General features: G+C 33.9%; 1 protein-coding gene across 6 annotated transcripts in view; it reads left to right on the plus strand.

The window, feature by feature from the left end:
• ATP8A1 (ATPase phospholipid transporting 8A1) overlaps positions 1 to 15,803 on the plus strand; it is a 97,633-nt gene that overhangs the window by 33,231 nt on the left and 48,599 nt on the right. For 5 of the 6 annotated variants that reach the window (XM_041402677.1, XM_041402675.1, XM_041402679.1 and 2 more), the window contains 8 exons: positions 969 to 1,057; positions 1,596 to 1,640; positions 4,186 to 4,258; positions 6,242 to 6,347; positions 7,550 to 7,632; positions 7,813 to 7,862; positions 12,628 to 12,697; positions 13,707 to 13,791. In XM_041402677.1, coding sequence (XP_041258611.1) covers positions 969 to 1,057; positions 1,596 to 1,640; positions 4,186 to 4,258; positions 6,242 to 6,347; positions 7,550 to 7,632; positions 7,813 to 7,862; positions 12,628 to 12,697; positions 13,707 to 13,791 — 601 coding nt within the window. The remainder of the gene's footprint in view (positions 1 to 968; positions 1,058 to 1,595; positions 1,641 to 4,185; positions 4,259 to 6,241; positions 6,348 to 7,549; positions 7,633 to 7,812; positions 7,863 to 12,627; positions 12,698 to 13,706; positions 13,792 to 15,803) is intronic. The other variant, XM_041402678.1, reaches the window with a different exon arrangement.

Raw genomic sequence — 15,803 nt, forward strand, 5'->3', positions numbered from 1 at the left:
TGGTGTTGGGAAAAAAAGGTTGTCTTTTTTTAGCTGCAATTCCCACTTTCTCGTTGTGCCACGCACAAAAAAAAAAAAAAAAAAAAATTATACAATTTGCAGCATAAACCTGACACAGAAAGATTCCTTCTTACTGCTGATTTGACTAAGGCATAGTTCCTCAGAAACATTTTTACTAATACTTAGCTTTATTAGTCCCAGCTATAATGTAGTTAATTCCTAATTGAGAATCCATGGATTTTTTTTCTTATTTAGAAGTAAATTTTAATGAATTGAAGTTTACCTGTGACTCACAGAAATTTTGGTTCATCACAGACGACCTCATTTCTTCATATATTAACTTTTTTCATACAATTAGGTTTAAACAAAACTTAAAAATATCACAGGTTCATGCACTTCAGCTTTGAATTTTAAAATGCTTTACCTAGTAGTTTCTGGAACAGAAGGGTTTATAATGCCAGGGGAATTGAAGATGTAGAGTAGGTATAAAGGAATGTACTTCTCCTTTTCCTATAATTTGGCATTTCTGAACTGTTGTCTTTTACTAACATTTTGGTTTTAAGAAGATATTTCTATGTCAAAAGATCAGTTTAGAAATGCATATAGATACTTTTCTTAGCATATTGCTTTCTTCCCAAAGTTTAATGTTTTACTGGCAAATTCATTGGTCTTCACAATTTTCTTGCACTTCAGCAATGTGTCGAATGAGGGATGGTTAATTGCAGCACTGTGCACTGCAGAAAGCTTAATTTTCCTGACATCTCAGTTGATAGATTTCTTTGGAAATGGGTATGAAGGCTGTGTATCTGCCATTTTTATGTGTTGATTTTGTTGCTGGATTTTTTCCTATAAACTGTGAAAATTGCAGAACAGGTAAAAATATTTCATATGTTGGTAGTCATGAATTGTACTAGATATGTCACTAACTGCTGAATGTTGATGTATAATGGATTTTATCATTCATTTAGGTCAAATACATATTTTCTGACAAAACGGGTACCCTGACATGCAATGTTATGCAATTTAAGAAGTGTACAGTAGCAGGTATTGCATATGGGTAGGTATTTTTATATATTTCTTCATCTGTGTGCCTCTGCCTGTCCATATGTACTCATGCATTAATACTGTAGTTAAAATAAACTTAAACCTGAAAATATCTACAACTCAGTCAGCTTTTTGTGACTATAGAATGTTACTTACAAGATATAAGACAGGATCACTTCTGTCATGTTTTTGGGTTTTTTTGCAAAGAGGAACAAAAATAAAGTTAAAATACCACAGGCTTTCTGCTGTAAGGCAACTTCAGTATGCATGGTTTTGCCATCATTTACCCTGTTTAATGCTGTTAAAAACAAAAGCCAGCCTAAAGGAGACTTCCAAAAACTTGTTTTTTTACAGTTTATGAAGTCTCAATATAAAGACCATATTTTTACAATTATCATTGCAGTCTAGGCACTAGCAAAATAGTTGCAAAGCAGGGTTTTTTGGTAATTTGTTTTATTAAGTAACTACTTTTTTAACACGTGATCCAGTTTTTTAGCACTTGTGATTCTTTCTCCTCTCCCTGTTCTGTTTTTGCCTTGCTTCTTGTGCAGCCATTGCCCTGAGCCTGAGGATTATAGTGTTCCTTCAGATGATTGGTAAGCTCTAAAAATCATTTAGTTTCTGCTGTTTCTTGAAGATTCAGGTTTAAAAATACTGAGCAATATATTTAGATATGGAGCTACATGTGAGATAGTTCACTGCTCAGAAATTAATTCAGCATTGAATTCATGTAGACTGAGCATCTTACACAAAGTTATGCCAGCCAAATTCTGTGGCATTAGGTTGCACATTGTGGAATAGAATCTCCAAGTGGGTCCCTGAAATATAGTGCAGTCATTATACTGACAGTCCTGGTGCAATTCAAAATTACTTACTGGAGAGAAAGTTTTGTCTTTTATTATATATCTGGTACTATGGTAACTTTAATCATAATTTTCTACTGGTTGCCAGTAATATGTTAGTAATAATCATAATAATATGTTTAGGAAAAAAAATCCGTATTTGAGAGTGAAAAATTTGTAATATTATTGTTGCTATTTTACTTCCTCCAGATAATTATAAAATATTAGCACTACATAGTTCTTAACTGGAACTGAGATTAGAGCACCCAAAAACACTTGGGATTAACATTAATGTCTGAATGGAGACTTCAGGAAAGAAAAGTCCTGTCTTCCTTTCTGCTGTCATCTACATGAACCCCTGTGCTTCTGCATCATACTTTCTTACACTAAATATTTGCAATACCATTCAAAGTAAGCTCAGATACATCAGAGAAAAAAATGTCATTTTCAGTCTTTAAATTATCACTCTTTTATTTTTTGAAAGTGACAATAAGACAATGTCACACAGAATTGGAATGTGGTGTCATCTTTTGTTGAAAACATTTGAAGGAAAAAAAATTTACTAAATTAGAATTAATAATTCTTTGTTTAGATTAAAAAAAAAAAAAAAACAAAGCCAGAAAAATTCTGCAACACATAAAATGTAATACACATGCATACCCCAGAATCTTACCTGGCCTGAATATCATTTGATGTAGAAGGAAAATGTTTCCTAAAGATGCATAAGTTTGCTTAACTGCATACAAGTAATTTGATTAAAACAATGCAGTGCTTGCATGAAATTAAGCAGTCTTGGTTATAACCATTAATGAAAAAGGACTGGTTTGGAACAAATATTTATTCACATAAATATCTTTATGAAAACATCTGAAATGGATAAACTCATATCTGAACAGTAGTTTAAAAAACCCAACCCAAACCTTATAGGCAAAGACTTGAAATTTTTTGGTGTGTAAATCTATTGCAATTAATAAAATCTGTTTGTGCCAGTAACATTTCTAGCCCTAACATGACTAATATACTAAATCCCAAATCTTTTATATCTTTTTTTTTTTTTTTGTCTTAGAAAGAATTGTTTTCCACTTCGTTAAAACTTACCCTGCAAATATTGTTCTTTATTTTAGCACTGAGAATCTGGAAAATTTATATCAGAAAGCTTTAAGCATACAACGCTTAAAGCTTAGGCTCTAAACAAATATAATGTGTCTGAAGGTGTTAGTATTTGGCACTTCAAGATATATTTGCTTTGCATTCAAAAAAGAAGTCTTGCTGAAGAAGAATGCTTCACATTTTTCAGTGTAATTAGAAAGTTATAAAAAGTAGTCTTTGCATGGCAGTACAGAGGACATTCTGCATTACTGCAGGACTAAAACAGTTGACTTTCGGTTTTAATAGAGAATCTTTTGGCTGCCTTTGCTTATTCTTCAATTTAAATCACCAAATATATTTATTCTTTTGTAAGATTATGTAATCCAAAGCAAGACCCAAAGTAAATGAAAAAAAAATTCCTTCAACTAGACTCACTTTTCAGCACTGTTTTGTTTTACTCAAATTCAAAGTCATCTAGATTGTCTTAATACTTAGCTGTAGTAATGAGACTGTAGCTGTAGTCAGCTGCAGTAACAAAACTTCCTAGAAGTATCTACATATCTGAACTCTCACATTTGGCCAGAATATTTGTGCAATTTGGGAGATGTTAGTGTATGCCTTTATTTCTCCAGAACCATCTCCTTCTTGCATCTCTTAAGTCCATACTTCACCACTGGTTTTATGTGCTGTCTTTCAATTTCCTATGTTCCTTTTTGATTATAAGCAATAGAAAGCAAACCCTCTGCATGCAGACATCTCTGATGTCTGAACTCATTTGTTTTTCTCTTTCAGATACCTTGCTTTTTTGCAGACATTTAGAAACCTATCCCAAAACTGCTTATTTCTTGATGAACTGTGGTCTCTTTGGGCATATATATTTTTTGTGTCCCTTCTATAATCTCATTCTAGAGATCAGAAGACAAAAAGCCTCAGTTTTATGTTGTGAATATATTTTTGCTTCATCTTTCATTACCTGAATTCAGCAGAAAGACTTTTCTGGATTTAAGTGTATTTATATAAACCAAGGTTTCTTTAACTTAAATAAACTTTGGAAATGTGAAACAAGTGCCTTTTCAATTCTTTTTCTCACAATACGTGATTGCAGCCTTTATTGTAGCAGCTATAACCCAAAACTTGTGTTTGGATTATTTGTATATAAACTGTTAAAATCATGCTAAGAGTGATCTCTTTTTTACTCAATTTTTTCTAGGCAAGGCCCACAAAATGGAGAAGAAAAAACATTTAGTGACGTATCATTACTGGAGAATCTTCAAAACAACCATGTAAGTTATGTTATATTAGCATTTTGTGACTTGAAGCTATTGCTTCCAAATTCAAAATAATTCGAAAGATTATGTCCTTTGCGAGAAAACAAATAAATTGTGTATTTATACAAAATCAGCATGACCTCATGAATACTTTTGTAATTGTTGCTGATATATGTTAATTAGATCCAACCTTTATTTTCTCCCCTCCTTTTTTGTTTTGATGCTATGGTTCAGATGTTACGACTTTGAAGTTGTCTCTTGTTCTTCTTTCTCTGGGTGTTTTACTGGTACTCCTGCTGTTCAGATGATGTCATGCCATCCATTAAAGCTTTCAGGATAAGCCAAGTTAATTTACATCCTGACATGACTTGGGCAGGAATCAGGAGTTAACCGTATGCATTGGGTTTATGTGCATGCTTCCATAAAGTTTGATCTTCAGATGATGAAATGAAGGAGGCATTTTGGAGACTTATATTTGCCCCAAAGAGACAATATATTTCTCAGGAAAATAACAAGTTATTTATTATCACATTAAGAAACAGTACCATCATTACCACTTTCTGCTTTTTGTTTGTACAAAAGATTTTTTTACCTAGTCCTAACCAACACCTACTTTAAACAGTGTAACTGTTTGTTCTCTTTTTGAAGAGCTGAAGTAAATTGCTCTTTTCTCTTCTTAAATTTTGTCCTTGCAGGAGGCCAGTTCCAGTTTAACTGACAGACAGTGAAGCATCTTTTTCTTACCAGTGGGGTAGTCTTTAATGGTAGACATCTGAGAACAATTCTCAAGTGTACCTAAACAAAGGGGACTCTTAACCTTACCTGCACAGGCCATTTATATTTACAGTGCTAGTAACAGGGAGAGTGACATAGTTGGAAAGAGGCATCAGCTATTACTGCTGTTGTTGAGGTGTCCTTGGTGTGCAGTTGTTGAATCCTCAAAGTTTTCTGGTAGATATGTAGTATTAAGTATATATAATATGAGCATGCTATAAAAATATGTTGGTATGCATCTTAAATATTCAGGTACACATTCAAAGAGAGGTTTCAACACTGTATTTTAAATGTATTCTGAAGTGCTTTGGAAACGAATTTGTAATTCAGCTTTGTGCATACATCTTAGAGGATCTGGGGGCTGTCAGTGGAAGAGAATAAGAACCTGCTCCCATTAGTGATTCTGCACTACAGAATTAAATTGGGTTTTCAGAGATTATTGTATTTTATAGAGTAATTGTAATGTTATTCTTAGTCTGAAATACAAAACTGAAATACTGTAAGTATGCTACAAGAAACCCTCAGCTGAGATGGCAGCTGCTTTGAGGTCACTTACAGGGAATGCTGGGGTTTCTTTTAAACCAGTGCATTCATTTTGCAAATGCCAGCTGTAGTAATAAGGTTCTTAGCTGTATTTGTCAAGTCCAATCAACTATTCTACTTACATGTTTCTTTACAGCTCTTTTGGCTAAATAATTGTAAATAGTTTCCACTTTTTACACTTTGAACTGCCTGATATATTCATCTTTAAAATCAGTCTGATCTTGCAACATTTTCCACTTGATTTTTGTTTGCTACCTCTTTCTAAACATTCTCAAAAAGCGTTGTCAAATACAGTACTAGACAAAAGTAAAAGAGACTGTTTTTTAGTAAAAAAGACAACATCCAAAGAGATTTCTGTGAATGAAGTAAAATTCTTTCAATACATCATTCATACTTACCTTCCCTAAAAAATGATTATTTGAACTGTTCCATGTTTCTGGCTATCTAATTTTGATTGTTATGATAGCAAATGCCACTAAATTCTATTTATATAACCAGTATGTAAGTACAGCAGAAAGAAGTTATCCTGCATGCTGAAATTAGTTTACAGATAGTTTTTAAAGAAAAGAGGTACCTTTCATTAATTTTTTGTAGGCTATTATTTGTCTATATCTATTATTACATTTTGGTTGTTTATTGCTTAAATGATTGATCACACTCTGATCTCTTTTTTTTTCTTAGCCAACTGCACCTATAATATGTGAGTTCTTGACAATGATGGCAGTGTGTCATACAGCAGTTCCAGAAAGAGAAGGTGATAAAATTATATATCAAGCAGCATCTCCAGGTGAGACTCAAATAACTCAGCGAACCTATTTCTATCAATTCAACAAGCAAATTGTATTCAGTTTATTGTTTTTGAAGAATCTTCCAAAATTAAAAAAAAAACAAACTTATCCCTCAAAAATAATTGGTATCAGCTAAAATCAGTTTTTTTTAAAAAGTATTTAGACTTCTTAAATTTTTGTTAGAAAATACATTTTAATGTCACGTGGATTATGTAGGGGCAAAGAATCAGAAACCATAAAGCACTGCTAAGATGTTGTCAGATTGCTGTGGAGTTCTAAAGGAAGTGCTCAGAAATAAATAAAAATCAAATCAGGACAAAAAATTGATGTCCTTGCTTATTCTATAAGCCTATTCTGTACTTGGTAACCATGATACTGATTTAAAACGGAAACTGTGTAATCAAAACAAAAAGTTTTTTAATAAGATAGAAGTTGTGATATATTCTGTTAAGGATTGAGAAGAGATTATTGTGCAAAAGGTCTGTTTCAAGCCTATTGTGGTTCACACACAATTTTTGAATTCAGGAAATTATGAAGCAAGGCAGAATGATTAAAATATGCTCAGCTCTGCTGGGCTAATGTGTTACAATTTATGATGGGAAAAATCACTTCAAGTGTAGAGGTTCTTCCTTGGCTCCCCAGCTTCTAGGTGGCTACCTCTCTGAATCCTGTCCTTCAACAGCTGAGAGACAAGGGCAGACATAGTGCCATTAATAAACTGGGTCATGGCAGTGTTTTACTGGGAATTGCAAGCAAACTCCTTTCTGACATCCTGAGCCACTTGGAGACATCTGATGGCTGCTGGAGATGTGGTGGCTGGTTTCCTGAATGTAGACGTTGAAGTTACCTGTTATTTACAGGAATGATTTACCATTCTTCTCTTCCAAACCAGAACGTAAACAAAAAGCATTGTACATTGTCCAGTGACCTGGGGAAGGTGCTAACCCAGGTGCTTTGAAGAGGGTGCTCTCATTACTGATCTGAGAGGTGTGTTGCTTTCAGGGCTCATTTTCTCTGAACTGTTAACTCATTTCATCAGTTTTCACAGGAGAAACTAAGAGTTCTCTCCAGCACCACATTTAATCTTAAAATCCATAAAGGAAAAAGGAAGAGGAAAGTAGAAAAGCCTGGACTGTGTTGATTAAATCATGATTAACAGTTTTCTGGTACATTTGTAAAATAACTATTGGACTTGCTGCAGATGAAGGAGCATTGGTCAGAGCAGCCAGGAATCTTCGTTTTGTATTCACTGGAAGGACACCTGACTCAGTAATCATCGAGTCTGTAAGTAAGCTAGAATAACATTATAATTTACTGTATTTGCTTATGCTTTAGTTTAAATAATCTGAATAATTGCATTATGATACATTTTTATTGACATGTTGTTTGGTTGATTTTGGTTCTTTTGCTTAAGATCTTTTTTTTAATTCTTACTCTTCTGGTTTGGTTTTTTTTGTTCTTCAGTTGGGACAGGAAGAGAGATATGAACTGCTAAATGTCCTGGAATTTACAAGGTAAACTTGTACTTGGTGTCTTTTTGTGAAAATACTTAGACACTTCTCTCATGGTTAAAAATGCTTGCATTATTTATATTTTTACAGGTAAAGTATGCAAGTTGTGTAGCTTGTATCTGTGTAATATGTAAACACACTACAGAGAGAGCAGAGTACATGATTAAGATTACACTGCTTGGTTTATTATAAAACCTTTTTGGAGGCTTATTTTTTCTTGTTGTCTATTTTTTCTTGTTGTCTTGTTGTTATTTTGTCTTGTTGTCTAATACTTTTCACTTTTGCCTTTGCTCAAAGATTAAAAAAACCTTTGATCTCAAAACTTTAAAAAAATCTGTGAAAAATAATATAGGAAGGTACTCAAACTTCTAAATGTATTTCTGAAAGCCCTGACACTATATGACTTATTTAAAAGTAAGTGTATTTATCATGATTGATAAATTAAATTTTGCATTTGACCTTAAATACACTTGTATAATTATGGCTTGTTTAAATACTCTAGACTCATTGTCTTCTGAGCAGCATCACTACAGTAGTAGACCAGTTGGTTTACTTGGGATTTGAATTTATCACATCTTTTGCTTTCAGTAAAAATTTTGTGTTAAAGTTCTTGGAGTTATAAATGTACCCATAAGAAATATGGGTGCAGTTTCAATTCCTATGTAGAGCTGTTTGTATTGTATGCTGTCTGTGTTCTAAATGTTTGTGTAGCCCTGTTGCTTACTTTGGCACAGGATAAGGAAGAGATTTATATGTAGAGGAAGTTCCATTTTTTCTGAAAATGATTACTCATAATTGTGCCTGTGGAAAGTGATTGTTGTTTTCCTTCCTGTCGTATTATATTTCCTTTAAGCTTAGCTAAAAATAAAACAAAACAAAACAAAATTAAAAAAGAGAAAAAATAAAACAATCCAATGCATGAGAGACAGACTGAAGATGTATAAGTTGTGTGAAATGAGTAGTTGCCTGTAGTTATAGTAATAGCAATATTAATATGGAACAATGAAAGACTCAACAGAAAATAATTTTATTAGTTTTGAATGTATTTTAATGTCTGTTTGCAATTCATGTTTTTCTTTATATATTGCAGATGACATACGTGAATTTTTTAGATTTATGTTATGATTTCATTTTTTTTGCAGGCATTGCTTGCATTTTATTGTTCTTGTAAGTTAGCAAGTGCATAGTGCAAAGTGCATTGCTGTTAATTTGACTTCTGTGAAAGTTCATACTGTATTTCTGGAGTAGCAGTGAAGGATTGCTACTTTGTTTCTGGTTTTGATCTTTGTCTTGATTTCATAGATTTTTTTAAACATCTGCGTAAGTATAAAATTGTAATTTAAACAGTGATACTTTATGGAGGTGGGAGAATTGCTTTTACATCTCAGCCTTTGGAGGTGTAAGTTTTTTGATGGATACTGATCCCAGAATTTTGTTAAGTATTCAGTTTTTATAGATATTTTTGTTCTTATTCTGCAGTATTTAGCTGTGCTTGGAATTGACTTGTTGGAAGCACTAGAGGTCACCCGTGTTCCACAGCAAGAGAAATTTTGGCTCCAAAATGCTATTTGTATGGGTAGGAGCATGTACCTTCAGAGAAGCAATCTGTTTTGAGTAAACTGTTAAGAGTTTGCAGGTGTTCCAAGTTTTTCCCAGAAAAAATGCCAGTGAATTCCTTGCCACTTCCCAGTACAGGCTAGATTAAGACTCTTCTGCAAGTAGAGTGCAACAGCATCAAGATTTGATAGGACAGTCTTACAGAGAAGCATGTTACAGAAGTAAAATGTGTAGGAATATTTGGTAGACTTGTCACTTCTGATATTCTCTTTTTTCAGTGATTACAGTTGTGCCTGTAAAAAGAGAAGTATTTACCTTTATTTACAGTATTTACCTGTAATTCATACCTTGAATAGTCTCTCCTGTGTGATTGGTTTCATGAGTAATCCACATTGTCTTAGCTGTTCTACTGGGCAGACAGAAGGCATCCTAGAGCATTTGGGGCCTTACCTCCTCTCATCCATTCAGAGAGCTCCGGAATACACTGATCTTGTGACTGAAGACACGATATTTCTAAAAGTAAAAAAGAGTGAGTGGCTGACAGAAGAGGCACCAAAACCTCTGTAGCAGTGTTTGTTTTCTGTGGTTGTTTAATCCTAAATCAAGTCAGGTTGTCGAGTAACTGGACCTATCAAGAGCTGCTTGGCAAATCTTGTGACTGAGGGAAGTATTTCTGTCTCTTTAAGATGCTTCTGTCTATAATTCCACTGCAACTCCTTGGGAATTACCAGCTATTCTGCCTCTTAGAAACAGCCCAAGGGGTTGCCCAGCCTGTAGGTACAAAGAGTTCACAACAGTGGGTTTGCAGGATTTCATAGGACACAAGGACATGGGGGCTTTTTTACCTACTTTTTTCTTTTTTTAATTGCAGATTATTAAAAATTACTGTTAGCAAAGAATGTATACAAGCACACCCTTGAGGGTGTGCTTGGGAATGAGGATGAGGATGATTTTCTTGAGTCTGGCTCTTAGGGAGGCTCCGTGTTGGGTACAAGTAAGTCATTTGTGTGTGGCACAGACATAAGGAAATGCAGGACACAACCATTAGGCAATCAGTAAATGCTGCTAATTTCTGTATTTCACTTGGAACCACCAGTAGATGATGGTGTGTTCTTTTCTCCAAGACAAATTTTTATTTTTCCAGATTTTTGTCAATTCCTAATTTCTTATGATATTTTCTCCATTTTCCAGACAAAAAGTTCTAGTTTCAGTTTTGTGCATATTGATGGTATCTCAAGATGTCTCAAATTTCTAGACTTGCAGGCATTTTCTCTGGCACTATTTCAGCAAACATCTTCTGGTCAGTATTTTTCCCATTGTAACCAGGTCATCTTTATGGCTGCTCACATTGCTTCTATGGAGAGCAAGCAGAACAAATCAGTGGTCTCACAATGACAGTTATTTGTAGTAGTTAAATTTAGTGGCTTACTGTAGTTCACCAGGAAAAGGAAATAAAACTGTCACTGCCATAAAAAAGTTTTTAAGAAGTTAGAAGTCCTTGACAGTAACTCTTGGTCATTAGATTTATTGTAGTTTTACTAAGAAAGTTTATGTCAGTCAAGATTCAATATCTGTCTGTATAGCTAAAATTTCAGAATGCTACAGGAAGTCATTGCTTATTCTTTTATACATCTTCAGTAGAATAATATGCAGCTCCATGCAAGACTTCAAGGTTGCACTTTTCTGGTATTGCAAGACAAGTACAAAACTGCTGAGTTTTTATCTGTCAAGGATAAATAGATCAAATTATTGTTTTATACACCCCGTAACCTACCGTAATTCCTTCAGTATTTCTGAATTGAACATTCAGGCAAGTGTAATGATTTCAAGTAGCAGAATTTAGATAGTCTTGGCTGGAATCAGTGTGGATCTGAGACTTGCTTTTATTTTAGGCAGTTTAACTGTAGTTTAGCTGATCCTAATTTCTCCAGTGTCTAAGTAGATTCACAACTGGACACTGTCTAAAGCTTTTTGGAATTCTACTTATCTGAGGTTTAGAAGTGAAACGGAAAAGAAGTTGCAGTAGTTAATGGCTTTGTATGCACTTTTGTGCAGTATTCACAGTAACAATGTCATTTAATATTGCTGTTCAGAAATTTTTACTTGAAGCAGAGTGCACACCCAGGTGGAATTAGAAAATGTTTTCCTGAAGATACTCTTCAGCCCATTACTTCACCTATAATTATAAATTTCTTTCCTTCACCTATGTCCACATTGCATTTGCAGGATGTTTTCTTTCCATGGGAGTCTGAACTTCAGGAACCATTCATACAATAATGCTCTTTGATGACGTATAAACGGGATCCAGTTCCAGTTCCAACAGGAACCAAAATTGTTGAAGGACCATTAATTTCCATCTCTGTTTTACTGTGAAAAGTGTTTTGTTCCCTGAATAGTTTCTGTAGATTTATTTATAAAGTTGAAATTTGAAAGACTTATGGTATAAATACACAACTTGACAGGACATGATCTTGCACCTAAAGAATGCTTGTTTCCAAACCTCAAAGGGAAGAAGACAGAAAGCAGACCATGACAGTCTTCTCCATGTTTTCTTCCAATTTCTACCTCAGTTATAAGGACAAAAAGAAAAAATAACTTGGATTTTATTAACAACTAAGAGCCAGAGAGTAGTTAAAATTAGTCCAGCCCCTTTCCAGCTCTTAGCATACTGAAAACTTTGTGTGATAAACAAAACTCTGGGATAACAGTAACAGGATTGCAGCACAGTACAGTGTATGAGCGACTCTGACTGGCTGGGAAGGAAGAAAAAACTGAAACAGTCCATAATACTCTACCTCTTTATGATATTGATGACAAGTGCTTTGTGCTTTAAGGTGCTTTTTTGTCATGCAGTATTTAGATGAAGGTGAAAATTCTTAATACCATTTTAATGGGAAAAAAGCCTACAGAAGTATGCACAGAAAAATAGCATTCATTTTAATTGGTAGACACTGAAACTGTTTTCCATCCCAGACAGCTGAGAACATAATTCAGAATAGGTAGCACTGACTTTTTATTCTGTGTGTAATATAGGATATATGTTGATATTATTGATACATATTGATATTGATATATTGATATTATTTTTATTCTTGTGTAATACAAGATATATATTGCTACTGAATTATAATATATATTGATATCAGGTAAAATATTGGTAAATGCTTATATTTATGAGCCACCTTATATAGAGAATTTATTTCTCTTTCAGCACTAGGAAGAGAATGTCAGTGATAGTTCGCACACCATCAGGGAAGTTAAGACTCTACTGCAAAGGAGCTGTGAGTTTTATTCTTTTTTCACTGTAACAAAGAATACATGCTACCAATAAAAATATGAAAGCAAAAGATTGTAGTAACTGCAGTCAAAACAGTGAAAATATGGGGGAAGGTATGTTCATGTACCTCTTTCAATTTACATTGTTTTGCTATGTAGCTGTTCAATGTGATGAACTGGTTAATGTGTTTTTTTACTAACTGCCTATGAAGGTATGACAGACCTGTTCATCCTATTCTTTGTGCTGGGCTTTGTACTTTGTTCTTTATGTTTCCTAATAATTGCTTCCTTCTGTACTCCCAAGAAAATGGATGAATATGTATTAATTACTTGCTGGAGTAGCTGGGCACAGATCACTGGATAGAGATAGTAATCTAGCATAACTGACTAGGTAGGAGTGTTAACCAACCACTGATATTATGCAGAAAGAAATTTTCCCAAAAGCAGGACCTGTGAGAAGGTATCCTTATCATAATGCACATGGGAATGGCAGAGCTGCTTATTAGTTCTCAGTCTGTATGTCAAGTCAAGTTTCAGGGGGAAAGAGATGAAATCCAGTTCCAGAATGGTTTATGGAAAGGAAGTTTGTTGAATATAAATGTCCATTTTTTGTCATCTCTAGTAAAAAAAAAAACAAACCTGTCGTTAATATTCCATGCATCAAGCTGGCTACAAAAAATCTGAGAATAGCAGTTATGAAGCGCTAATTTTGCTTTGTGGGCATAATGTTAAAAGAGGTGGACAGCATTATGGCACTTTTCAACGTAAGGGGAAATAACATGAAAAATGTAGAAGAAAAAGATTGCATTATAGCAGAACTTGTAAATTTAGAAAATCTGAAGATTAAGAATTCCTTCTTTACCTTGTGAAATAAGATTATGTCTATTAATTTTTGATGCTTAAATAATACAGTTCTATTTTTCAGCCATTTTCCTACATTATTTGTATTGTCTACCCAAAACAGAAATATTTTTTCTGTTAAAGTGTTCTGAGGTATATTTATTTGTTTTGTAGGATACTGTAATTTATGACCGTCTTGCTGAAAGTTCAAAATACAAAGAAATCACCTTAAAACATCTAGAGCAGTTTGCTACAGAAGGTGAGTGATATTATTCAGTATAAAAATAAATATGGAATTCAGTTTCTGCTCAACTTTCCATGTCTTAAATTTTGTCTTGCTGTAGTGTTTTACTCATGTTATGTTTGAAAATTATGTTTTAGCAATGTCTCCTTAAGAAAAGTCTTCCTCTTCCTAAGAAATTTCAGTAATAACTTCATGCTTAAAAAACACCTAAAAAACAACCCACACACCCACAGAGTATACAGTAGAATCTTTTAACCAAAACATATTTTTCCAGAGAGCAAACACGTAGCACATTGTTTCTGTGAAGTTCTCATTTCCCATGGTTGCTTTCATGTCCCATACCCAGTGATGCTGTAGGGATGGGCACACAGGAAAAAGTAGCCAAAGTAAAGATAGTTGGAAATTATTAGTGTAGTCCTTTTAAGGTAGGTTTTGGCTGTATTGTTTCTGTCACCAGTCCCAATAAGGGGGATTGCCAGCGTCCATATGGTTTGTTTTGGTGTCCAGTTTTGATAATCACTTTTACAAAACAGTTGCCAGTGAAAAACCTCTCTGTGAGGGTTTGTGATGTAGGAATAGTAAGTAAAATTTAAAAGACTGTGAAATTAAGATGATTGATACAAGCAGCCAGTTAGTTATTTAATTATATTGGATTTCACAGTACAGATGTGATGAGAAAAGCAGACTGTAGAAACATTTCTGCACAGCTCCTAGATGTTCCATGCCATAGCCCCTTAGTATCTCAGGAGGATTATAGTGTTGTACTGTGCAGTATCATAGTATAACAATTTATCAAGAGAGGAGTTGGAAGCAGAATTATAAGAGTTATGGGAATCTGAACTGCAGAGTTTCTCCCTCTTTATTTTTCTAATACACTGCTACTAGAACATTAAAATTATCTTTAACGTGTCTTAAAAATAAACTTGCACTGGGAAGAAAACTAAAAAGCAATGCTTATGTTTTATTAACTGGTCTCTGGCCAGATATTCTTGTTATCATGAAAGGTCATTTTTTTGCCATGCATAAGACTTCTCTAGTTTTTGTCTTCTGGTTTATCACGGAATTTAGAGTTTTGGCTAGTGTATTAAGCAGCTTCAGTCTCTTGGTTCTGTCAGTGACAGCAGAAACAAGTCACAGATCTGTTTCTTTTGTTAATTTTTCATATCAAGATCTCTGCAGGAAGCATTTGGTTAGTTTTAAAGAATCTTAAAGTAATAAAGTTAGAATAAATTTTGCAATAAAGTTGAATGCAGAACTACACCCGAAAAAATTTGACTGGTGGTATAGCCCAAAGCCTTAGATACACACTGGGGTTCTAGAAAGGCTTAACCAGAATTAGTCAAGAAAATGTTACTTAGGTGTGACGTTAGTTTGGGCTATAAGGTATATATTTGGTTACAGAAAAGACCAAATTAGATCACTGTCTTCTGTCCTGTGTGAATTGATGTGAAAATTTCAACCCAGTTCTTAATTACCATTCTCATTAGATCAGTAGTACAACTTCTTAGCAGTCAGGTTGCACTAAATAAATCAACATAAAAAGTGAAAAATTTCATCTGTCTTTAGAACCACTGTACATACAATAGGATTAAGAAGTTTGTTCAGATATTTTTTTGTATCTTTCTTTTAAACAGATTAAAAGATTAACTGTTCAGAAGAGTGAATTTCTAACTTTCTAAAAAGCATAAAATTCAATCGTTAAAAAAAAATCACATATCTCTGGAATTGGTTTAAAAATTGGTATTTATTCTTACTTCAGATTTAAATTGCAGCCAACTATGTTGCAAAGTTTCTCATGAGTATCCTTTCATGTGGCAGGACAGTATGTCCTTGGCATTTGCTGCCTGCTTTTGGTGTGTTGTTCAAAAATGAAGTGGTTAGCATGGCTGGCATTTATATGTAAGCGTTTATTAAGCTGGAGTGTTAATGCCTGCTTGGATAAATAGAAAAATCATCTGTAATTTTCCTGTGTTGTTCCAGTCTGTTAACAACCAGGCTTAATGATATTTTGTTTTCCACATTTTATT

This window comes from Onychostruthus taczanowskii, unplaced genomic scaffold (genome assembly GCF_017590055.1).
Source record: "Onychostruthus taczanowskii isolate IOZ18803 unplaced genomic scaffold, ASM1759005v1 scaffold2, whole genome shotgun sequence".
Taxonomy (NCBI): Eukaryota; Metazoa; Chordata; class Aves; order Passeriformes; family Passeridae; genus Onychostruthus; species Onychostruthus taczanowskii.